This window comes from Halictus rubicundus, chromosome 15, assembly GCF_050948215.1.
Source record: "Halictus rubicundus isolate RS-2024b chromosome 15, iyHalRubi1_principal, whole genome shotgun sequence".
In the NCBI taxonomy this organism is placed as follows: Eukaryota; Metazoa; Arthropoda; class Insecta; order Hymenoptera; family Halictidae; genus Halictus; species Halictus rubicundus.
This window is the reverse complement of record NC_135163.1, coordinates 10,415,418-10,437,515: the sequence shown is the minus strand read 5'-3', so window position 1 is coordinate 10,437,515 and position 22,098 is coordinate 10,415,418. Positions and strand designations below refer to the sequence as shown.

Genomic DNA, 22,098 nt, shown 5'->3' with positions numbered 1-22,098 from the left:
AAAATTTTAGATTAAACGAATTTGGTTAAAATATATACAAGAACTTGTTATAAAATCTGTCAATTTTGTCTTCTTTTAATAAAAGTTTAAATACATACATTTATTTCCTGCATTTATGTATTTACTTGAACAAGTTTGATCGTTCTGCTCGATATAGTTTTAGGACCTTCCGTTCTTTAGTGTAGGTGGCGCAAGGAAATCACTGATTTTTAGCAGAGAGTATTTTATCCTGTATATTCTATGCTCAAGTGATAATTACACTGTGATTCAGAATATTCAGATGATAACGTCACGCTCCGAGTGGTGTATTTGACAAGCTCAACACTAATAAACTTTTCCGCGAAGAGTGTCCATGTCCAGGCCCTACCCTGAATAATATGTAAACTTTCCACGTAAGAGTATGATAGGTCTTTGTTATAGTCATAATCATTTCTTCACTAATTGTTCATACTAGTGATACGAAAGACCGAGCAAAAATGTTCTCAAGGGCAAGACGGTACAAGACGTTACAGACGCATTTGCGTCTAGCAATATATCGGATGCAATTACTCGAAAAGGAAAAAACCGAGCTCGCTCAAAAAGCACGGAAAGAAATTGCTGGCTACATTGCAGCAGGAAAAGTCGAAAGAGCCAAAATTCGAGTAGAACACATAATTAGAGAAGATTACATGGTCGAGGCTATGGAGCTGCTTGAAATGTATTGTGATCTTTTGTTAGCGCGTTTTGGAATCATTACTCAAATGAAGTAAGAGATCCTTGAGCAATTACTATTTTAAGATTAGACACATATCACATTGTCTGTACGCTTTTCGTTTTTTTGTAGAGAGTTAGAAGTAGGTTTAACCGAAGCTATTTCTACAATAATTTGGGCTGCGCCTAGAATTCAAACTGATGTTCGAGAAATGAAAGTAGTCGCTGACATTCTATCAGCAAAGTATGGTACAGAATTTGCAGATGCTTGCAGGGAAGAAACAGAGGAAAGTATTTCTGAAAAGTTGAAGCAGAAAATGAGCGTACAAGCGCCATCCAAACTTCTTGTTGAGAAATATCTTATAGAAATTGCAAAGAATTATAATGTTCCGTACGAACCGGATCCACAGGTATGCATCGATAAGTAGAATAGCGATAGTTGTATGCAGTATGTAAATGTATAAACTTCAATGTTGTAGGTAATGGCACAAGGACAAGATGCACTGTTGATAGACATTGGAGGTAATGGAGAAGCAAGGAATAATTTAGATACCGCTTCTGGAGGTAGTATGCCACAACCAATTGGATTTATTGGATTCCCACAAACTCCACTGGTACCAGATCCTACATCAAACCTCATAGTAAGTGATGCTCACTTGTGTAAACAGCTTGTTTTTTAACTAAAAAAACTTGCTATTAATTTACTTTCTTAGAACTCAGAAAAAGGGGCAATTGGATTTGTTACTCCTCCAGGACATCCAGAAACCAAAGCCCAAAATGTTCCTAATGTTTCATACAACATTCCTTTGGATAACTCCAATAGTAATCAACATGTGAGTAATCATGACATCACTGTCTATAAATACTTCAAACATATAACTTCTCTTAAATTTGAAATTTTCTGTATAATATCAACTAAAAGTACAATATTTATTTCTTTAGGAGAATGACTTACCCCCACCATACTCTTCATTTCCACCAGATTTAAATAAACAGGTTAGATAACAGTATACCTGCTCATAAAACTGAACAGTATTACAGCCAATTTGGTTTAATTTGTTATTGTTTTATTGTTTATCTGGAAAAGCCATGTTTGTAAATATTTATTATACTTTAATTTGTAATTTTTTATTACAGTCTGATCAGAAACCAAAACCACAACCACGATCGAAAATGCCGATGAATGATTTTCAGCTTCCAGATTTGCCAGCTGTCCCATCAGAGAATGATTTACCTCCAAATAATTCAACAACTACCGAAGATATTGATTTTGATGATTTAATGAAGCGTTTTGAAGACTTAAAGAAACGAAAATAATCGCATACGTTTAGTCATAGTCATGCAGGCTATGTATGTACAACTGTAAAAATTTAAAATAAATACTGTGGTTTTATCGCTGTACAGTATTTTGCACTTTAAGTACCCAAATAGCGTTGCAGGTAACAGCATAAAATACTTTCTTTCGTAACGCTGTAATTTAAATAAAAAGATAGAGTGTGAGCAAAGTAGGAGAATAATTTTCGAAATGCGGCCTTCTTTCTTGTGCGCACTGTTACAACGATAGAATCTTTAAAATAACGGTTATTACTACTACATAATTACAAACAAATAAATCTGTGTATTTGTAAATTTGTAATACTTCATATGCTTAAAAATAATCTTTCGTAGCTGCGTTTCTGTTAGCTTACACTTAAAAATGTTGCTTGTAAATATTGTATTGTAACATTTTAAATGCAAACTATGCATAAAAATCGCATTGTGATAAAGTGTATTCAAACTCTCTTTATTGTTTTGTATGCTACAAAAAATATATAGTTAAAGATAATACTCAACGTATTATTTATTCAACACAATATCTTTGTCTTTTAAAATACATGTATAGAGAAGTTTTAATGGATTTTCTCGTTCCTTTAATTGTCCCAATCCTCACAATTCTGAAATGAGAAATGTTGTTAGAAGCAATGTAAAAACGTAAAAATTCTCAATTTGCGATATGAACTATAGTATGCACTTACTTGTTGTCCTTTCTCAGCTAAACACTTTAAAAGATTCTGGGAGAATTCACACTTATCCTTCTTATTTGATTCAAGATAACGGAAGCATTCTATAATCGATTCTTCAACAAAGTCTTTCAATTCCGGATCTCGAATATCTTGATTCATTAATGGAATTACCGAATCTCTGTCCGGGAAACCTTTCTGATCTACCTATTGTTTTTTCATCAGTTTATGTCATATTTGATTTCAATTTGAAACAGAGCTAACTTAAATTTTTAATTGATTGCACATAAAATAATCTAGAAGACATATCTTCACTTATATACTTACGACGTTCAATTCATTGAAGAAACACTGTACGACGCACTGAAATATAAACAAATTATTAAATAAAGTTTCTACATATATTTTTCGGCTAAATACTTACCGCTTTTTCATGGTCTGTGTTATTGTCGTAACGTGAATCTCCATTATTATAATCGCCCTTTTTAATCCGGGAGTCCCTCGAATTCCAGGAGTCTCCGCGATTTCCGTTACGATTATTTTTTGTATTTTGGTAATCTCTATAATTTCTATTTGTTATTACATGTATCGATGATAGCTTTGCGCGCTCATAAAGAGCATTATAATTATAATTATGTATTTAAATGTTAATCAGTTAGCATCGTATACCTGTTTCTTTGATTATTCATAGATTGATTATAAGAGGACCGATCGTTATTGCTATAGAAAATATGTTTATCATAAAAAATCTTTTCGGAACTAGAATCGTTTTGCGAAGTCTCGCTATCGGAACTCTCGTCATCCGATGACATCGAATCATCGGTATCTGTACTTTCGCCGCCGTGTTGTCTCAGACAGGTTTTAAACACTTTCTGAAACTGCATATCTACTTCTTGACTTCTCGTGCGACATTTTAAACACTAAAAAAAGATTAAAAAATTAATTTGAACAACAACGATTTACAGCTGTGAAGACTATTAATAATTAAATAAATAACTTACTGCTCCTATGTTATTAAGACAGAACAAAATCACGCAGTACAAAGCGAGCCGAACGAAATGTTTCATGGTAAATTGTACTCTTTTTTACTCTTCGACCAACCGATACACGATCAATGGAAACAAATCTACGTTTCGTCGAGCATATATATAAGCAAAACGAACAGGAAAAACATTTTGACATTAATTATATCTGTCACGGTGGATCTGAAAAGAATTTGAGTTCAGTGGACGTTTACGACAGTTTGGTGGCACGATGTATCCGGTTACGATTATTTCAATTGTGCGCGCACGCTGCGTGTCGCGAATTACGCAATCCTGACTGAATAGAACATAAAATTGATCATTGTCTCCATTAGAACGTATTTTTTCCAAACAGGAAAAAGGATATTTCGGGGTTCGGGATGAAGAAATCGATAATATAAAATATACTAATTATTTTTCAAATTGATAGTCCTAGGGTAAGGGCAGTGCCGGCGTAAATTTTTGCGGAGCCGAGTTAAAAATGACACTAGTTTGTCTATTTCCCTTAAAGTTGTTAACATTTTTAGGAAGGACCGATGAAACACATAATACTGTCGCCAGCAGTCTTCGATAGTCTATAAGTAACATTAAACTATCGCAAAAAAGGAGAAAGGTAGGGGAAATTGCGGAGAGAGGAAGTGTGAAAGAAAGTAGATCAAGATTCGAGATACGATGAAGCAAAAATATACAACAGTAATGCATGTACGATAGATTTGAGGAGATTTGTCAGTATCTTTTATCTTCTTCGTTTTTATACATATACATTAACATATAGTGCAGGATGCGTTACATACTTTTTATTGTAAGTACAGATTAAAGTCTCTAAAATTACTCAAATACTCGATTGAGTATTATATATATATATGTGCGAGTGTATTTATTATTTTAGTAAATATGTAAAATGGTAATTTTATAAGATAGGAGAATGGAAATAGTCATCCTTATTGTTAATCGTGAGAATGCGTACAAGGGACACGGATCGAAACAGAATTTGTGATTCAAAACGGTAATCGTGCGATCTCTTGCGTTCGATCAATACTGCTTCATAAGTTTACTTCGCAATCGTGAATTGTAAATTAAACAATTAACGTACATAGTTCTACGTAAACATAACTTTGTATTTCCATTTCTTTCATTTAGTTTTCAATAAATGTCGCTCTTGTGTGGACAGCCAACGATTCAAGGCCTAAAAATCATCGATTTTCCGAGAACGATGAATTATCATTGAATACTAAGGAACCTTCGAAGTCTAAATTTGCGAAACTTAATACAATGGTCTCGTATGGATTGGAAACAGATAAAGAGAATGCTATGGATCTGGAAAATGAAAATGAGAAATTTTCGAAACCGTGGGATTCGTTTAAAAAGTCAGATAGGGTACAATTTCAAATAGAAGGTCACGAAGGGCCTGAAACTTATATGTTTGGATTTGATACTGGACACGGGTAAATTTAGAAATCAGTTTAAATTTTGATAAATATATATGTAATGTCAATCAATATTTATATGTATTTGAATTAAGAACATGTAATGGATCATTTTCAGAAGAAGTAGACAATTTAGATTAGAAGAGAGATATCCCGATGGTACTGTAAAAGGGCAATATGGCTACTATGATGCGACAGGCAAATTGAGAACAGTTCATTATGTTGCTAGTCCTGTCGATGGATACACAGAAAGACATCACGAGAGTAACGTGCGAACATTAAAAAATTAACGAAACCTTTGTAATTTACCTGCTTGAGTTAAATATTCATATAATATAACAAATACGTTATTATTGTTATTATTATTATTATTATTATTATTATTATTGAATATAAAGGAAAGAAGGTACTGGTGTTAAATTATTTATTCAACAATAACAACAGCTATACAAGAAAAGTAAAAATAAACGGTACAGACATGTTGAATGTAAATCTGAGTACAATAGTAACAAAGAAACAGTTCTGTTGGTACATATACACATGTATGTACAAGGGAATATATATGTATGTATTTCTGTATAAGCATTACATTCACACTCATAACATACACCAGATTACAAAAATAGTTCAATTAAAAAATTTAAGGTAACATACATACCTTAATTAACTTGTGTCGGTCTTGTTTAAATAATGAATTGTTGAATTTTAGGTAATGACATCTTTATAAAATATAAATAATCTTGAAATAAATAAGTCGAGTAGAGTTAAATATAAATTAAATTTTTCGTGGGCCTGAAGAGCACGAGCAGTTTTTACACGGTATTTATACGTAACTAATATATCTTGATATTTAGTTTAGACGTACTTACATTGGTTTTACATTACAAACATTTTTTATGCATTTAACGATTAATAAGCAGTGTGCAACAACATGCTACATGCTGAGAACGATATTACGTAATAAAAAATGACTTGCACCTTTCGATCGAATATGGTCCGATTTTCAACGCGATTGATTATATGTGACGCGTTGCGTCGTTATTACACAGCGGAAAATGTGCTAACAGTATAATACGGTACAATTAAGAAACATCGAATGCATTCAAAGAACAAGAGCATAGTGTGTGTAAAACGCTCGTGAATTTCAGGCCATATTCTTAGTAATTATGTCAAATACTCTTCGATTTGGACTTTCATTTTCTCCTCCGTGTACTTTTGAAATCTTTACCTTTCGGAAATCGATAATTTCGTAAATGAAAATTTCAATATGTCCCACAGTTTCCATACTGTAAAAACCTTTCCAATAGCAAACAAAAGATTCTAAAAAATTCTTAGAAATAAAATTTACCGAAATATTAAAGGAGAGTATAAAAAAGTAGAAATAATTGGGCTCAGCATCTTTATAATTAATGTGACACACATATAGAATTCCTAAAGATTCCCAAATAAACCTTTTTAAACAGAAGAACCCATCCAACTATAAAGAATGGTACTATCACATGTATCAACGATACAATGCACATTGTATAGATTTAACAAAATGAAAAGTTATAATCAACAATAATAAAACTTAAATACTTCCACAGGTCATTAAAAACATTGCGTATGATGTGATTTGTACCAAGAAAATCACGTGGAATACACTACGCAAAAATAAAATTCAATAATACTTTTTGGAAATGGCCCCTAGAAACATATCAATTTTTTTCACGATGTATTCCTTTTGTTACTTTCTTCTCCCTCCGTCTTACTTCGCTTTTTTATCATCAGCACCGTAGGACGAGCTCTTACTTATTTCAGACATTCCTATCGTTTTGTGCATAAGTAGATAAACTGAAATTAAAAAGAGAGTAAATATTACGTTCGAAAAAATAGTAATGTGAAGTGTTAAACAAAAAGTATAGCTGTGCGTTTCTAAGATACTTACACAAGAAGATAATGCCCACACCAATGGAAAAGTAAACGGTAGAACCGGACAAGAATAGATTGACTAAATAATAAAGCATTGGTACTAAAACTATCACTGCCCAGAATACTGTATGCATGAAAGTATAAGGTCTCCTTTTTAATTCAAAACAATCTGTTCTGGGAACGCCACTTGTGGCAAAGAAGTCACCAGTTTCTATGAAACTTTCTGCCATACGATCCTGAAATGAAAAGTGAAACAAATGTTATTTGAAATTTCTATATTGTATATACGTTAAAATTGACTACAGAAGGCAATGCAGCATTGTACCTTCGTTTGGTAAAGTTTGTGAAGCCATTCAGCTGCAGCTCCTTCATTTTCTGGCACTTCCTCCAAAGGAATCCTTTGTATGTACAAATGAGCAACAACTCGTTTGCCCAGTAATAAATTTGTAATCGTTGGCTTTACTGGATCGTCGGGTTTAAAATTTACTTGTACATTATAAATTGCGGGAATTTTTCCTCGCATATGAGACACACTTGCTGTGAAACCCTTTGTTCGTGGAGTTAAATGGTATTTTAATACTGGAAGACCCTTCTCGCGAGCAAACTTCTGACTGGCTTCTGCCTTCTTTGCCGTGAAACGTGTTCCTTCGGCATTCAAAAGTAACTGCATAAATAATTTATAGAAACTGTTATGTGATCATATGAATATTGTATGATAATACATAAAATAACTTAAAAAGACGGAAAATATTACCCATATTACATCAGGATGATTTGCAAGTTCTTCAATTTGAGAACCAATTATTTGTTTGTCTTTATCCCAATTTCTTTCTAGGAATATATTTTCTGCAAATTTCAATGCCCAACCTAATGTTGGAATATACTGTATCGATTTCTTGGCATAGGCTTTGCAATTCTGAAATGTACATACGTATTCTAATCGAGGAAGCTACTTAGGAAGCTTATCGAAATGAATGTATTATTTTCTAACCGATCATACATACACCAAGCACTCCCAGTCGTTCGCAAAAACTCCATCCGATTAGCCAGTCTATTTCGTAGCTATGATTCATTAATAAATATCCATGCTCTTTCCCGAAATATTTTTCAAAATCCTTTTTATCTATGTACATCATTACACCTGTCCCAGACCACCAATCTGTCATAAATACCAACTCTGAAAATGTAATTTAAACTTAGTAGATGCAATTTACAATTGTCAGTATTACTCTGTCTAGATTAAATGCAATATAATTATAAATGAAATCGCAGAACAAAATCAGTAGAATTGATTGTATAAAATATTTATAAGATCTAATTAAACACAATTTTGAAAATCATATATGTAGCAGGAAATATTAACTTACGACAATAAAAACTATAGCAGAGATAGTAGTTAATCTTCCGATAAAAATATTTGGAAAAAGGCCTAAGACCAAAGTATAAAAGACATTGGAAGAAATTGATTATCAATCCTGATGTAAAAAATGTTATAGCAAACATCAGGTGAATAACTGTAGACTGCTTTAAGATTGATAGCATCCCCATCTTTCAAAATTTCTTATCTGTGCGTTTAATAAAGCAAAAATATATGTATATATCACTTGTAGATCTCAAAGTGTTTTGTGCCTGGAACAAACAAAATTAATTTAAGGATTATAAGTTCCAGCATCTTATTCTGTTTTTAATCAATATAATTCCAATTAAGGAATATTCTATTCTAATAACTATTCATTTTGTTGTGTCTTATATTTTGAGAATACAAGATAATCAAATTAAATTAATCAAAACCTTTATGAAATCTTTTGTAAAGAATTAAAATGTATAGTTACTTTTGTTAGTTGGTATTGTTAGTTTTGACATAATCTTGACATTAAAAATATTTAAATGTATATTACCATTTAAGTTATGATACCTTGAAAATTCATTTTTTTCATAATTTGATATTTGAATAAATATTATCTTATCTGTCATCTTATGATGTCATAAGCATCATCATGACAGATCAAATTTTAATTTCAGTACTTATTGTTAAGGTGATCATAAAAGTTAAACAAAATATAATTTGATAAAGTATGAAAGTATTTATTATATAAGGGGTCAGGAATAATGTTCTACAAAAGTCAATAGGTAGGAATAATTAGATTTTTTTATTAACTCATTATTTTCACCTTATGTCATACCACCTATATAAACATCAGTTTAAAAATATATCTTAAAATTCTTAATAGATAACACTTAATGTGGGTATTAATAGTTACAAAGAAGTTACAATTCCCTTTCTACAATAAGTGTGTATGTAATAATATGAGCTTGAATAATTCCAATAATAATTACCTGCATGTCATCGTTTCGCGACTTTGTGAGTTAAAAAGATATACCAACAAAAACCATGACATGTATCTTATCATAAGATGATTCACTTCGATTTATTGAAGTTCATTTCTATGTTTTCGTTTTCACTAGTTTCACATACATAGTCTTCAACATGAATTACAATACCTAACCTACTCCCAAACGAGAAGCAAATGACTACGAAAATAGTTTGCTTTTGAATGGGATGTGCTATAAAACTGTTACTGCAATTGTTGCCAATAATAACAAAAGTCTATAGTATCGACGAAAACAACATAGTTCATGTATTAGAAAATCGATTCAAAATAAAGTAGAATAGTTCATTAGTATGTCGAAAACACGCTAAATCAAACACGAATATTTTTCAAGAAATATATGAAATCGTGCAGAATATTTTCAAAACAGTTTATACGTTTATAAAGCTTCTCTAACATTCCTAAATAAAAGTCGAAGCAAATCATAAGCTTTGCACAAAAAGTAAACTCACCGGTCTCAAATCATTTCTACACTATCGTTCCTATAACCAACTCTTTTGTAAGGAAATTGCTCAGTTAAACGCCAGGCGAAAAATGTTGCCAAGAAGATTATACGATATTCTCTCTCCACACCATCCACACTCCTCAGTGTCGCGCTTTGGCGACCTCTTCGGCATCACATTTCCATCCCCACCATCCTATATCACACCTGTTAATGCGCAGGCTTTCGAGAAAGAGAAGAAGAGATGTTCAAATGAGATAAAATCAAGGCAAGCAAACCCTTGTCAATAGGACTTCTGTAGAGATGAACTGCCGTGTTTTTCGAAAACCAATTTTCAATGAGTGATTGCGTCTACAGCACAGTGATCATTCTTCAACGCATGCACCTTAGTATATTTCCATAGCCCTTATTGGTGAACAATATGCTCCTTTCTTATGATACAGAATATTTCAGAAGATGAGATGGAATTTTACAATTTTAATAAGGACATATGATTTGTTCACAACAAACAAAAAGCGGAACAAATGATTCTTACCGATATTCCCATAAGGGGTAGTGCAATAAATGGCAAGAATCATCTGCTCCTGAAAATCTGTAAATAACGCCACTAGACCGTAGCGGCAAAACGCTCAAACTGTTAGCCAAACGTTACCGACTGAGTAACCGACATGGTGCCGCCAGCGTCATCTGGCGGTGGGAGCCCGATAGCTAATCGGCTACGAGCTTAGGCGTTTTGCCACTACAAGGTAATGGCGCTGTTTGCACATTTTTTCCGAAGATGTACGTGGCGCCACCCAGCGGCAGAATCCCGAACTCTAATCAGCTACAAGCTTGAGCGTTTCGCCACCACGAGGAATGGCGCTGTTTGCAGATTTTGCCGGACTTTATGTGTGGCGCCACCCAGTAGAGGAATTCTGTACACTAACCTGCATCATCTTTTTAGCCTGTATTAGAACCTGAATCATCTTTTAAGCTGGATCAGAGCCTCTTTTAACATAGAAGTAGCAACAACACTGGCATTATTTGGAATCCGCTGCTAATGATGCAGGTTCTGGTCCAGGCTAAAAATTGGAGTAGGGGGCAGCACTATCCCGGGAGACCAAAATCCCGGGCGTGATCAGTCTCATTTCCTCTCTGATATTACATTTGGAATGAATAAAAGTCCCTATGTTCAAACGAAATCATTTTTGTACACATGTCCTTCTTGCAAAATAGGCAAAATGAAAAATTTGTCATAACGCGAAAAATATGCGAGATTTTCTAAAAAGATTAAGTCTAGAGCAAGAGGTTTAATATTTTTGTCTAGAGAATTTTTGTTAATATTTATTGATCACTTCCTCTTAAGTTCGAATACTATAGAATAATTGTCATGCTTACAATTTGTTGTCTTTTTTTAATCATTTGTAAATATATCCATTAGTTAGTTTTTTACTTATATTAAGTTGATAGCATTGTATTACATATTAACCAATCAACGCTAGTCTTGACACGCCCCTCGAATATTCGTTTTCGGTGGCTGAATGCGGGTTAGAGGGTAAACAGTTTCGCTAAATTTTTCATTCATTTTGTAATTTTTATTGATTGATGCTCTGATCGACGCTCGTAAAATTTTTCAATCGTTTAAAATGGTGAGTTCAACGCTCTCCAACAATAAGTACAATGTTATATCTTTCTGTTAATGCTGTCATCGAATACTATTGTTAAAACTGATAGTAAACAGCCTTTATCACAACGAAACATGATTTCCTGAAATACTCTACCTCCGATTAAATTTGTAATCGTTATTTGATGTGGAAAACATTGTTTTTTCACAATTTTAAACCGCTGAAAAAATTTTTTGACCTAACCTTAAATGAGATAAATGTCAAAATGGCGCTCTCCACTGACATACATTAAAATCTCGGTTCTACGATACATTTTGGAAAAGCATTAAGACATAACAATGTCTTTCATTTTTTTTAATAATATTGATTCTCTGCATTATTTTAATTGTTTATTAAATCGATGATTGTTCCCAAATTAACAAATACAGGTTTATATCTGAAAATCTTTCTATTCTTATTCTTTTCACTGGCAATTGTAAATAATGACAGTTAATTGTTCTTCATTGATTGTTATGTAAAATAATATGAATGAGTTCTGAAAAGTGAGAGTAAACCTAAAGTCAGCTATTGAAATATGAAATTTGTTTCTCAAAGTTCAAGTAAAATTGTTTTGAGATTCAATTTGCTAACTTGCTCAGTATAGAGAATAAAATTAAATGTTGTATTTACATATTATTTCCAAAGACGGAGCAACAAATGGATTGTGCATTGGATTTGATGAGAAGGTTGCCACCACAGCAAATAGAAAAGAATTTAAGCGATTTAATAGATCTTGTGCCAACTCTCTGCGAAGATCTTTTATCTTCAGTTGATCAGCCTTTAAAAATTGCGAAAGATAAAGAATCTGGGAAAGATTATTTACTTTGTGATTACAACAGAGATGGGGATTCTTATAGGTAACTAATTTGAAATAAATTTTAACTTTTCTTCCTGTTGTTATCGATATAGAATTATTCTGTCAGGATATATTAAAAATATTATAATTTTTAGATCTCCTTGGAGTAATACATATGATCCTCCACTAGAAGATGGTTCAATGCCTTCTGAAAGACTCAGAAAGTTAGAGATTGATGCAAATCATGCATTTGATCAATACAGAGAACTTTATTTTGAAGGTGGAGTTTCTTCTGTATATCTGTGGGATTTGGATCATGGTTTTGCAGCAGTAATTCTCATTAAAAAAGCTGGAGATGGTTCGAAAAAAATTAAGGGTTGCTGGGATTCTATTCATGTTGTGGAAGTTCAAGAGAAATCAAATGGAAGAATTGCACATTACAAATTGACTTCCACTGCAATGCTTTGGTTACAGACCAATAAGCATGGATCGGGAACAATGAATCTTGGTGGTAGTCTTACCAGACAGGTTTGTTTTTAATCGTCTTTGATTTTAGTACACTTGATTTCTGATTAAATGTTTTTATATAATGGAATAAGTAATTCTAGTAATTAATATCACATAATTATTGAAAACTTATAGGTTGAACAAGATGCCCAAATAAGTGAAAGTTCTCCCCATATTGCCAACATTGGGCGTATGGTCGAAGACATGGAAAATAAGATTCGAAATACCTTGAATGAAATTTATTTCGGAAAAACAAAAGATATTGTCAATGGCTTGAGATCTGTACAGTCTTTGGCTGACCAGAGACAACAAGCTGCCCTTAGACAGGATCTTGCGGCTGCATTACAAAGGAGAAATGCAAACAATTGATCCTACGAGGAACATCAACTCTCCTCGGATTCTGAAGAGTGTCAATAAAACAAAACAAAATAAGAAAGATACAAATAATCGTAAATGATGAAATTAAGATTCGAATTGTTGCAATTACTGTGACAACAATTTTGAACAGTTTCCTGTGATATGCAGGGTGCAACAGTAAAGATGAATTTTTTCCTGAAGTATTAAAGAATTAACAAAAAAAAAAAGTAATTGAATATCAATTATTAATTATATCGAGATTTTGAATAAAATATTAAAAGACATTACGAGTGTCTGAGTTTTATATATAGGATGTGTTTAAAGGTATGTAACACCTTAAATTGATGTTAACTAGATAATAATCGACTTGTATCATTTTTATAGAATGCAATATTTATGTTTCAAGATTTTTCATTGAAATACATAAATAACAATTTCATGTACTTATACTTCATTTTATTGTGCACTCTTTTTTGTATTATTTTCATTAATTTAATCATGCACGTATTAAGTATTAATTTATAAAGCATTGTTATGATGTTCCATACATTTTCATAGTTTTATGCATTGTTTATTTTTCACTTTATAAATCGCTGTGGACCTTGCTATTCTTTTTGAAAATTCAACTTACAGGAACGTACAAAGTCATTGTAGTGGTTAATGAATTTTTAAAAAATTGTAATAATACGATATCTATAATCTGGTTGATCATACACACTATAGTCAGTCTGTGTAGGTTTAAGTTACAAAAACATGTCCTTGTACTTGTACAAATGCATCTAATTTTTACAACGAATAAATTATAAAAGAATTAAGATTAATGCACATATAGACACATTCTTATTTCTGTGTTACATATCTTTCGACATGTTCTACACGTGTAGGTGTGTGTTTCTGTATGAATGCTGGGTATGTGTGTGTGCGTGAGTGTGAGTGATGTGCGTGCAGCGCTCATATAAGCGTGAGCACATATATATATGTAATGGCACTCGTAATGTTTTTTTAATCATTAATGATTATTAATAATACAAAATATAAGAGTATTAATGTTTGAAAATGTAGGAATATTAAAGAGAATATTTGCGAATAAATTTTTAACAGTCTCTTCCATGACTTCCTACCCAATTAGTTAAAGCAATTTAAAGATAAAATCAAATAATTGAACTTTATATAAAGCAAAAGTATTTGTGAACAGAGAGCTGTAATATAAAACGATCCTTTTGAATTAAGCTAGAAAAAAAGAATAAATATTAACGTTTAAAAAAATGTTTAAATGTAATGCAACTGAATTTTTCTTTTCATCACTATTATCAACGTTAACTTTTATATCAATTATTCTAATAGCACTTTAGTGAAATTACGAAATTATAAATGTAAAAGCACTACTAATTACAAAGCTATGAATTGAATGTATATATGTATGTATTTCTAATCTATAATTTCCAATAAAAATATTTCGGTACAATTTAAGTAGCATTAATTAACAGATAAACATAACATGAGAAAAGCAATTAAAAAAAAAAGAATTGGTGACGAAATCGTCAAAACCCAAACATCTTACAAAATATCATTGTAAAAAATGAAACGAAATATTATATCGAAAGTGACTTAAAAGCACCGACGGCTTTCTGTTTCCTTTATTTGTCCTTCATTGACCTCGGCCGTATAAACAAATGCTCGTTGGTATTCGTTTATTTATATATTTTACGTTTGTGTTTTCTCCTTCAAATTCCACAATCGTGTACTTTCACATATAATTATGTGTATTTCCATATATTTTACCGCTGCGTGTGTTTTGTATACGTGTGTATGTGTATATGCATTTTTGTTTGTCTATATACACCAATGCTGGTATATTTAAAAAAAACATTCATATACAGTTGTATTATACCGTATTTTATGCTTTTCTCTCGTAATAAATACTTCATTATTTACTGTACGCGTATGAAATAAAAAATAATATTTCAAGAATATCTTCAAGTTAAACCACACATACATGCGACTATATAAGTATCAATTTTAAATACCAAATAAATTTTCTGCACTTTAAAAATAAAATGTATACATTAACTTACTATAGTATTAGTGGCAGATAAATATCAGAAATTGTTTGGCAATTTTTCATTAAATTAGATGTACATATTCTTGAAATACCATTTCACATCTGTGCCTATAACATAAATGAATATTTTTATTATATTTCCAATACTTAAAATTTATGTTAAGTAACTCGTTAGCATCTGGATGAAAACCAGCAGTGGTATATATTTAATTTAAACAGAGTATCGAGAAGCAGAAAAGAATAGTTTCCGTCTCTCGTGGTTGAAATTCGACCAAGAGGCCGATTGATTCGTTTTTTTTTGTTTTTTTTTTTCCCCCTCGTAGATTAAATTCATTTATCTAGGTCGTCTTAATCTTAAATTAGTCTGCTTAGATTATAATAGCTTAGTTGTTTCTTATTATTCATTTTTCTTATAATTTTAATCTTTTTTGCTGATGGTATAATCTGATTCGTATTCGAGTTTTAAATACAAGACAAAAATTGTTACATTAAATTTCAAATAAAAATTCATATCTTTCGATTCAATCTAAAATTGTAGTATGCAACATTAATGTTTTCATTTTTCGGCATTTCATCTTTCAAATGAAGTTTTCACAGTTCGAAATACAAAATTTGAATTCTGACAAATAAACTAAATTTTTTGCTCGATAATTCATAGATATAGAACAGCAAATAAAATTACAAAAAATGTTTAAAATGTTGATATCATTTCTCAGATCTATATTTAGCATTAATTTCCAGTTTTCAAAATTAAATATTAAAATCTGAAATTTCGAGTAAAGAATTGTACTTGAGTCTTTTATGAGAAATATTAATTTCACATTTTTTTCATAAATTTGGAAAATTAAAAAATATGTCTAGTTGTTGTAACCTTTAATGTATAGTAACTGTAAGTAAGAATGCAAAAAATTTGAAGAATCTAAACAACCTATACAAGAACAAATTTTAACAAGTCAAAAATCAGTAAAAATAGTTTTGGACTCGTAGAGAATATTAATGATATTTAACAAAATGTAAATATTTTTAATGAAATTTCAAAAGTATAGGATTTTACGTAATGTTAGGTAGAATTGGTTTGATGTTATATGTATCAAAAAGGGGTCCGAAATCATTATGGGATAGGAATTTAGAATCAGGTCAGATGTAACAAAATTAAGATATGACAAATATTGGAATTCTACCTAAGTCTATTAGAGTTGTAATTTGAGCATGGTAGAAAATTTAAAAATCAAATTCACGAAAAATTTTAAATCTCGAGTGAAGTATTAAGAGAGAAAGGGTTATTGTAAGGGAATAAAACTTTTTAAGTAATTAGAATTCTATGTGCATTGGAAGTACAAGAACATTCTGATAATAGTAAGAACTTGGTACAATTATTATTATAAAGCAATTGGGAATTCCAATATAAATAGAATTCTAATTACATTGAAGTTTTAAAAATTACAAATAAAGGCAAAATTTCTTTCCTCAAATTTTCGACCGTCAAAATTGCCTTTTAATCTTAATATCTTAAACCGCCAAAACATTCTTTTTTTCTCAAGATCTAAGCTGATACTGTTTCCTGGTTTATTCTCTTTTTATTTGTTATTCTTTTGCGTTATTTGTAATCCTCTCCTCCCTCACACTTACACGCTCACGTACGTTTACTTTGCACTTCTCTTCATTTTTAATTATGTGTGTCTCATTCCTTTTCTTCGTTTCTTTATCCTTCTTTTTATTCATTTTCAAGTGCCCCCCACTTCTTTCCTTTCCTATTTGTTGTTGGTAGTTCTTATTTTAACCACTGATCATCTTGTATTGTATCTTAGGTTTCGCTTAATAATATATTAGCTGTGTGTGTTTTGTTTTCTCTTTAATGTGATGGTGGAGTTTGGACTGAACACAATTATTTATCGATGGCAGTATTGGTTTTGATGGCGATCACGACCTCTTCACCACAGGCTTTCAGCACAGTGCACTAGAAAAAAATTCACTTCTGTTTTTTTCTAATCTTCCTTGAAAATTTTCAATATAAACTTGTATAATCAAATAAATCCGTTAATAAAGGTAGAAGTATTTGCAATGTATTACAATTTTATATAAATCAATAAAACACGCTTTTTAAACAGAAATAAAACAACGCGTTTAAACAAATCATAATATAGCACTGGAATTGATAAATAGGAAGCTAATGTAAAAATCAACTCTTATACAGCTCTAACAGTACTTACAAGAAGCTCCTTCCCAGCATCATGGTCAGCACGTAACTGAGTACCTAGGTCACCATCAGGAATTTTCAAATCCTCACGGAGTTCACCATTATCAGCCATCAGGCATAAGTAGCCATCGTCGGATATATCTGCTAGCTATAACATAAATATACAGATACATTTTATTAAAATCTTTATTTATTCGTTTATACAATAAGATTATTCTATATATACACATATACTGTACTAAGATAATAAAAACAATAAGTGTCCAACATTCTATACAAAATAGTTTAAAAATGTATTTGCTTAATCCTAATGACGATATAGTAGCTACATCCCCAATTCAAAAGTAAGTAAACATGCAGCATAAAAATAATATATTTTATACTTTCCATAAGAACTAGTAATAGAAACAAACCTGGTAGTCTTCCCGTTTGACGAACGGCACGTCCATATTGTGCGTAGAGGGACATATATCCTCATATTTCTTTGATGTAAAAATGTCAATGCCTACAAGATGTACTTTGGCATGACCATGCTTTCCTGTCTTGGAGGTTGACATTTCTACAATTTTACATGGCCGGGATTTGAGCATGACGAACCCATTTTTACGCAGTGCTGAGCACTGCATTGGGTATGTTACAGATGCACCGGAGTCTCCGGTTTCGAAGTGAGTATCCTCTATATCTGCCATTCTGGGTTTTTCTTGTTAATCTGCAATAATAATTAAAAATAAATCAATTATTACATTTAAACAATTTTATATATTTAAATATATGTATTACTCCAATATGAGAGTAATTCTAAATATTGTGAAACAAAATGAAAAATTTAATGAACTATGGAATTATTAGCGTTTTAATGTTTTTAATATTTAATTAATTTGGAAATGTTGTCAATCTAAAAATACTTTCATCTATAATAAATCTATGAAGGTTGCAATAAAATTACAACTGTGAACAGAAGAGATTCAAAACAGAAAGAGATATAATAGTTTGAATAAGATGAAGTTTGTTTAAAATGTGATGCCATCAAAACAATATTTTGCTTATATTATAAAATTTTAATAGTACGTAAAAGCAAGTATATAAAATAAAATATGATTAGAGAATGTGGAATTATTAAACATATCTTATTATGTTTTGGAACAAAACAATCAATTTTTTTATTATTTCCGACTGAAGTTTAAAAATTGCATTTATTGTTTAACATATAATGCAGTCACCAAATCATGTCAAATGTGAAAATTTTAATAACTAATTATATATGTTATTTAGGTTTATCAGAGAAAAATTTTCGTCTTTCTCAGGTATGCAATGGAAACCATGTAGCACTCCAAAAAGTTCAAATATTTTGAAAGTACTAAAAAACTAGTAAAATAAGTGGTAAAAAAGAAAACATCATGGAACAAATTGACTGAAGAAAATTTTCTAAAAGATTAACTGGAATGCGAATAGCTTCAAAAAGCTTTTGAATAATGAAGGCAAAGTGCACGAACACGTTGTGGAAGTACGAGATAACCAAAGTTTTAACCCGACTGACAGTTCTTTGGATATCGAAGCTTTTATATGAAAAATCAACCGGAGAGCCTCGTGAAAGTCGAATTACCTTCGAGGACGAGTTTACTGCGGTTTTTTCACCGTTTTCCTCAAGAAGATGGCGCGAAAAGGATTGCGTGCGGTTCGTCGTCGAAGTTGCCGACTCTCGGAGAAGGTTTCAGATATCACGGATGTCAACTGGTTTCTAATAATGTAGCTCTTTATTTTCTGGAGCTTCCAACACACGTTTTACAAATTTACTCAAGCGATCACAAGTCATTCAACTAGACTCACCGTGAAAAAAGGAGAACAGACTGGAGATACTCACATGTGATCAAAATGGACACTCTAACCAGAAGAGTTGGTTGCGCTTGCGCGAACCGCTAATCGGCGACAGGGGGCCACCCGAATAGATCCACGGATTCCGACTGAAAGTCTGCGCGGGGTAGAGTTGAACGTGACGTTTTATTACCAGTTCATGCTAGTTGCACATAGAACAGTAGACGCGAAACTCCTGTTGGAGCTTTCGATATTTATGTCTCCAAATTGGATGACCTTGAAAATCTACATATACAGTCACTTTTTTTAAGACGAATTGTACAGCCAGACATAAATGTTCCCGTTAGATGTCTGTGATCATCTGTGATTCATAATTTGTAAAGTCACTATTCACTTTTGTTTTTTAATTCTTTAAATAAATAGACACTTTTATTAATAATATTTTATACATTATTTTTCAATCATCTCAGCAACTTTGTGAGATTAGTAATGTAATGGCGCATGCACACTACTTACGGACGCATGCGCATTGAAAGTTGACTCCCAAATAATGCCAGAATTTCTTACTATTGTAAGAATGCTCTGCGTGGTGCGCAAGCGCTGTTCTGCGTGGCAAAATTTGAATAATGGAATGCAAGATGCGCCAAAAATTGTTATAATATATGAAATTATATAAGTTTCAACTTCTTTGCACTGCACTAACACAACTTGTCTGTCTATAGATATGGACTACTATAGACGAAGATATGGACTAAATAGTCAGTTTAAATAAAATTCGAGCGTACTTCAACAATAAAATCTATTTATTATAAATGTGTACAATAAAAAATATATGGAAAATGTCGGAATGATGGACTACACTGAATGAATTCCTTTTATTAGAGCTTCAACAGATTTAATTGGTGTGTCTGGTAAAATACCGTGTCCCAAATTTGCAATATATCGAGTTTTACCAAATTTCATTGCCATTTCTCGTCCTCGATTTGTTATTTCCTCCTATATAAAGAGAATTATTTAATATTTCATTAATAGAAAATAAAACAGATGTCTCTAGTATGATGCACACACCTCAGAAGCATATAATGCACAAGGATCCAAATTTCCTTGTAAAGTAACATCTGGACCCAACCGTTTTCTTGCTTCTACTGAATCCACAGTCCAATCTAGACCTAACACTTCATAAGCCTTCGATTTTGCTAGCATTTCCAGAGAATTCATTGTTGCACCTTTGGGAAATGCTATCTAAAATTGAATATTTCTGTTCTCAGTTTATGCTTGATTTAGTTTTAGTTTATATACTTCAAAAGTGTATTAATCATTTTAATTCCTGCACGATCTCAATATTACCATTGGTACTTGAGGAATTTGTTCTTCCTTGAGTCGTTTTCTGACCTTCTCGCTAATCTCTTTCAAGTATTTAAATGAATAATTTGTAAACAATTCGTCATTAAGAAAATCAGCGTGACTTTCAAACACTTGTAGTAACTACAAAAGAAAAACAATCTTGAGAATTATAAAATAAATAAATAAAATTAACACTGTGAAAGTAGTTTTATATATACTTGTGCTCCAGCTTTCACTTGCATAACCAGATAATCTACAATTACATTTGTGATCATTTGTAAAAGTTTGTGGGAATCTTCTGGATACTTATACAACCAAGACCTTGCTTTAGTCATTGTTGAACTACCACCACCTTGGATCATGTAGCTCATTAATGTCCACTAATAATTTATAAGTATATGTAATTTTAGTATAAAATCTATATACATAGTTGTACAAATAAATATGGAAAAATGTTCAAAAAGTAGTTGTGTTAGTATAAAGAGATATATTTTACTCACTGGTGCACCAGTAAAGCCAATTAATGGAACTTTTCCTTCCAATTTATGTCTTGTTAACGTTATAGCTTCTCCTACATATTTTAAATCCTTTTCTACATTTGGTTGAATTAGTCTAGTTAAATCTGATGGATCGTTTAATGGCTTTGGTAAAACTGGTCCCTGCGATTAATACTTTATTATCAAACACTTTCATGGTTTCATTTTAATAAAATATAGAGAAACAAGAAACAAACAAACCGTTCCAGGGACCATTTCGACTGTTAAACCCATTGCCTGAGGGATTACTAGAATATCAGAGAAAATAATGCTGGCATCCAAGTCAAATCTTTTCAAAGGTTGCAAAGTAACTTCAGAAGCTAAGGCTGGTGTTTGACACACAGAAAAAAAGTCATGCTTTGATCTAACTTCTTGGAATTCAGGAAGATATCTGCCAGCTTGACGCATTATCCAAATTGGAATCCGTGTTACTGATTCTCCACATGCAGCTTTTAAGATGAAGTCATTTTTTAATGTAGGAAAATCTGATTGTGCCATTATTAATACACAAAATTGATGATGATAGACTATATGAATCTGTAAAATAAGATATTATTAATTTGTATAATTATTTAATATAAATGATAAAAAAATACGATAAATTAGTTACAAACTTGTATGATTCTTTATTATCTTATTTATACTTATTACTGTATTTTACTTAATACTTATAACCTATGAATCAATTAAAAAGTATTTAGAAAACACAAGTTTAATAAAATAAATATTGAAAGATGAATTGCACTTTCTTTTATGCATGCATCACGTACTATATATGTAACTATATAGTTGTCACCAATAGTGTTTTGGAAGTATATTTTGTTCATCTATGTTTCCGTCTTTGATTTATTTGACCAATGTTTGTATCTATGCAGGGTGTCCCAAAAATGTTGTAATTCCTTGAAAGGGGTCTGCCTTGAATTTTGATGCCTCCGGTACAGTGCTGCACTCAACGGTTTACG

At 31.5% G+C, this 22,098-nt stretch overlaps 7 protein-coding genes across 18 annotated transcripts; 3 read left to right on the top strand and 4 right to left on the bottom strand.

Moving 5' to 3' along the window:
• Nucleotides 1–252: 252 nt before the first annotated feature.
• On the top strand, nt 253–2,091 carry Ist1 (increased sodium tolerance 1-like protein). Of its 2 annotated transcripts, XM_076800749.1 has the most exons (7): nt 258–392; nt 455–745; nt 824–1,100; nt 1,170–1,331; nt 1,404–1,523; nt 1,633–1,686; nt 1,828–2,091. In XM_076800749.1, exons 2-7 carry the CDS (start codon nt 477–479, stop codon nt 2,005–2,007), a joined length of 1,062 nt encoding a protein of 353 aa, XP_076656864.1. In that variant the 5' UTR covers nt 258–392; nt 455–476; the 3' UTR covers nt 2,008–2,091. The 2 variants fall into 2 exon arrangements, with proteins under 2 accessions (XP_076656863.1, XP_076656864.1); XM_076800748.1 differs by having other exon boundaries at nt 253–745.
• A 361-nt stretch (nt 2,092–2,452) lies between these two features.
• Obp59a (Odorant-binding protein 59a) lies at nt 2,453–3,822 on the bottom strand. The gene is made up of 6 exons (XM_076800752.1): nt 3,692–3,822; nt 3,360–3,610; nt 3,115–3,250; nt 3,018–3,053; nt 2,706–2,897; nt 2,453–2,624 (listed from the first exon to the last, which is right to left on the bottom strand). Exons 1-6 carry the CDS (start codon nt 3,755–3,757, stop codon nt 2,601–2,603), a joined length of 705 nt encoding a protein of 234 aa, XP_076656867.1. The 5' UTR covers nt 3,758–3,822; the 3' UTR covers nt 2,453–2,600.
• A 556-nt stretch (nt 3,823–4,378) lies between these two features.
• On the top strand, nt 4,379–6,972 carry LOC143361396 (uncharacterized). Of its 2 annotated transcripts, none has more exons than XM_076800756.1 (3): nt 4,379–4,514; nt 4,853–5,157; nt 5,261–6,972. In XM_076800756.1, the coding sequence occupies exons 1-3, from the start codon at nt 4,494–4,496 to the stop codon at nt 5,427–5,429; spliced, it is 495 nt and encodes a 164-aa protein (XP_076656871.1). In that variant the 5' UTR covers nt 4,379–4,493; the 3' UTR covers nt 5,430–6,972. The 2 variants fall into 2 exon arrangements, with proteins under 2 accessions (XP_076656871.1, XP_076656870.1); XM_076800755.1 differs by having other exon boundaries at nt 5,258–6,972.
• LOC143361389 (1-acyl-sn-glycerol-3-phosphate acyltransferase gamma) lies at nt 5,550–10,092 on the bottom strand. 2 transcript variants are annotated; one of them, XM_076800742.1, is made up of 7 exons: nt 9,893–10,092; nt 8,418–8,679; nt 8,055–8,227; nt 7,805–7,966; nt 7,376–7,714; nt 7,067–7,286; nt 5,550–6,972 (listed from the first exon to the last, which is right to left on the bottom strand). In XM_076800742.1, the coding sequence occupies exons 2-7, from the start codon at nt 8,596–8,598 to the stop codon at nt 6,887–6,889; spliced, it is 1,161 nt and encodes a 386-aa protein (XP_076656857.1). In that variant the 5' UTR covers nt 8,599–8,679; nt 9,893–10,092; the 3' UTR covers nt 5,550–6,886. The 2 variants fall into 2 exon arrangements, with proteins under 2 accessions (XP_076656857.1, XP_076656858.1); XM_076800743.1 differs by lacking the exon at nt 9,893–10,092 and adding an exon at nt 9,388–9,803.
• Nucleotides 10,093–11,350: 1,258 nt separating this feature from the next.
• On the top strand, nt 11,351–14,010 carry Cpb (F-actin-capping protein subunit beta). 2 transcript variants are annotated; one of them, XM_076800750.1, is made up of 4 exons: nt 11,351–11,510; nt 12,171–12,382; nt 12,477–12,849; nt 12,964–14,010. In XM_076800750.1, the coding sequence occupies exons 1-4, from the start codon at nt 11,508–11,510 to the stop codon at nt 13,195–13,197; spliced, it is 822 nt and encodes a 273-aa protein (XP_076656865.1). In that variant the 5' UTR covers nt 11,351–11,507; the 3' UTR covers nt 13,198–14,010. The 2 variants fall into 2 exon arrangements, with proteins under 2 accessions (XP_076656865.1, XP_076656866.1); XM_076800751.1 differs by having other exon boundaries at nt 11,356–11,416.
• Eef5 (eukaryotic translation elongation factor 5) lies at nt 13,640–19,439 on the bottom strand. Of its 5 annotated transcripts, none has more exons than XM_076800758.1 (5): nt 19,306–19,432; nt 19,048–19,211; nt 17,858–18,153; nt 17,458–17,592; nt 13,640–17,204 (listed from the first exon to the last, which is right to left on the bottom strand). In XM_076800758.1, exons 3-5 carry the CDS (start codon nt 18,131–18,133, stop codon nt 17,133–17,135), a joined length of 483 nt encoding a protein of 160 aa, XP_076656873.1. In that variant the 5' UTR covers nt 18,134–18,153; nt 19,048–19,211; nt 19,306–19,432; the 3' UTR covers nt 13,640–17,132. The 5 variants fall into 5 exon arrangements, with proteins under 5 accessions (XP_076656873.1, XP_076656875.1, XP_076656874.1 ...); XM_076800760.1 differs by having other exon boundaries at nt 19,048–19,182; nt 19,306–19,412; XM_076800759.1 differs by having other exon boundaries at nt 19,048–19,182; nt 19,272–19,406.
• A 599-nt stretch (nt 19,440–20,038) lies between these two features.
• Urod (uroporphyrinogen decarboxylase) lies at nt 20,039–21,988 on the bottom strand. Of its 4 annotated transcripts, none has more exons than XM_076801429.1 (7): nt 21,907–21,988; nt 21,338–21,673; nt 21,101–21,259; nt 20,819–20,980; nt 20,604–20,741; nt 20,325–20,498; nt 20,039–20,252 (listed from the first exon to the last, which is right to left on the bottom strand). In XM_076801429.1, the coding sequence occupies exons 1-7, from the start codon at nt 21,961–21,963 to the stop codon at nt 20,112–20,114; spliced, it is 1,167 nt and encodes a 388-aa protein (XP_076657544.1). In that variant the 5' UTR covers nt 21,964–21,988; the 3' UTR covers nt 20,039–20,111. The 4 variants fall into 4 exon arrangements, with proteins under 4 accessions (XP_076657544.1, XP_076657547.1, XP_076657545.1 ...); XM_076801432.1 differs by having other exon boundaries at nt 21,933–21,952; XM_076801430.1 differs by lacking the exon at nt 21,907–21,988 and adding an exon at nt 21,751–21,879.
• Nucleotides 21,989–22,098: the final 110 nt, after the last annotated feature.

What these genes read in the sequence shown, in the direction of transcription:
- Obp59a (XM_076800752.1), bottom strand. Translation starts at nt 3,757, where the DNA reads ATGAAACATTTCGTTCGGCTCGCTTTGTACTGCGTGATTTTGTTCTGT. An exon ending in GTCTTAATAACATAGGAGCA is followed by an intron (nt 3,611 to 3,691) that starts GTAAGTTATTTA and finishes ATCTTTTTTTAG; the next exon opens with TGTTTAAAATGTCGCACGAG. An exon ending in ACACAGACCATGAAAAAGCG is followed by an intron (nt 3,054 to 3,114) that starts GTAAGTATTTAG and finishes TTTATATTTCAG; the next exon opens with TGCGTCGTACAGTGTTTCTT.
- LOC143361389 (XM_076800742.1), bottom strand. Translation starts at nt 8,598, where the DNA reads ATGGGGATGCTATCAATCTTAAAGCAGTCTACAGTTATTCACCTGATG. An exon ending in AACGACTGGGAGTGCTTGGT is followed by an intron (nt 7,967 to 8,054) that starts GTATGTATGATC and finishes TGTACATTTCAG; the next exon opens with AATTGCAAAGCCTATGCCAA. An exon ending in ACAAACTTTACCAAACGAAG is followed by an intron (nt 7,287 to 7,375) that starts GTACAATGCTGC and finishes TTTTCATTTCAG; the next exon opens with GATCGTATGGCAGAAAGTTT.
- Cpb (XM_076800750.1), top strand. An exon ending in AGAGATGGGGATTCTTATAG is followed by an intron (nt 12,383 to 12,476) that starts GTAACTAATTTG and finishes TATAATTTTTAG; the next exon opens with ATCTCCTTGGAGTAATACAT. An exon ending in GTGGTAGTCTTACCAGACAG is followed by an intron (nt 12,850 to 12,963) that starts GTTTGTTTTTAA and finishes GAAAACTTATAG; the next exon opens with GTTGAACAAGATGCCCAAAT.
- LOC143361396 (XM_076800755.1), top strand. Translation starts at nt 4,494, where the DNA reads ATGCGTTACATACTTTTTATT. An exon ending in TGCGTTACATACTTTTTATT is followed by an intron (nt 4,515 to 4,852) that starts GTAAGTACAGAT and finishes TCTTTCATTTAG; the next exon opens with TTTTCAATAAATGTCGCTCT. An exon ending in GGATTTGATACTGGACACGG is followed by an intron (nt 5,158 to 5,257) that starts GTAAATTTAGAA and finishes GATCATTTTCAG; the next exon opens with AAGAAGTAGACAATTTAGAT.
- Ist1 (XM_076800748.1), top strand. Translation starts at nt 477, where the DNA reads ATGTTCTCAAGGGCAAGACGGTACAAGACGTTACAGACGCATTTGCGT. An exon ending in CGTACGAACCGGATCCACAG is followed by an intron (nt 1,101 to 1,169) that starts GTATGCATCGAT and finishes TCAATGTTGTAG; the next exon opens with GTAATGGCACAAGGACAAGA. An exon ending in ACTCCAATAGTAATCAACAT is followed by an intron (nt 1,524 to 1,632) that starts GTGAGTAATCAT and finishes TTATTTCTTTAG; the next exon opens with GAGAATGACTTACCCCCACC.
- Urod (XM_076801429.1), bottom strand. Translation starts at nt 21,963, where the DNA reads ATGAACAAAATATACTTCCAAAACACTATTGGTGACAACTATATAGTT. An exon ending in ACTATATAGTTACATATATA is followed by an intron (nt 21,674 to 21,906) that starts GTACGTGATGCA and finishes CTTATTTTACAG; the next exon opens with ATTCATATAGTCTATCATCA. An exon ending in GTGCATTATATGCTTCTGAG is followed by an intron (nt 20,253 to 20,324) that starts GTGTGTGCATCA and finishes CTCTTTATATAG; the next exon opens with GAGGAAATAACAAATCGAGG.
- Eef5 (XM_076800761.1), bottom strand. Translation starts at nt 18,133, where the DNA reads ATGGCAGATATAGAGGATACTCACTTCGAAACCGGAGACTCCGGTGCA. An exon ending in TCAAACGGGAAGACTACCAG is followed by an intron (nt 17,593 to 17,857) that starts GTTTGTTTCTAT and finishes TTTATGTTATAG; the next exon opens with CTAGCAGATATATCCGACGA. An exon ending in ATGCTGGGAAGGAGCTTCTT is followed by an intron (nt 17,205 to 17,457) that starts GTAAGTACTGTT and finishes ATTTTTTTCTAG; the next exon opens with TGCACTGTGCTGAAAGCCTG.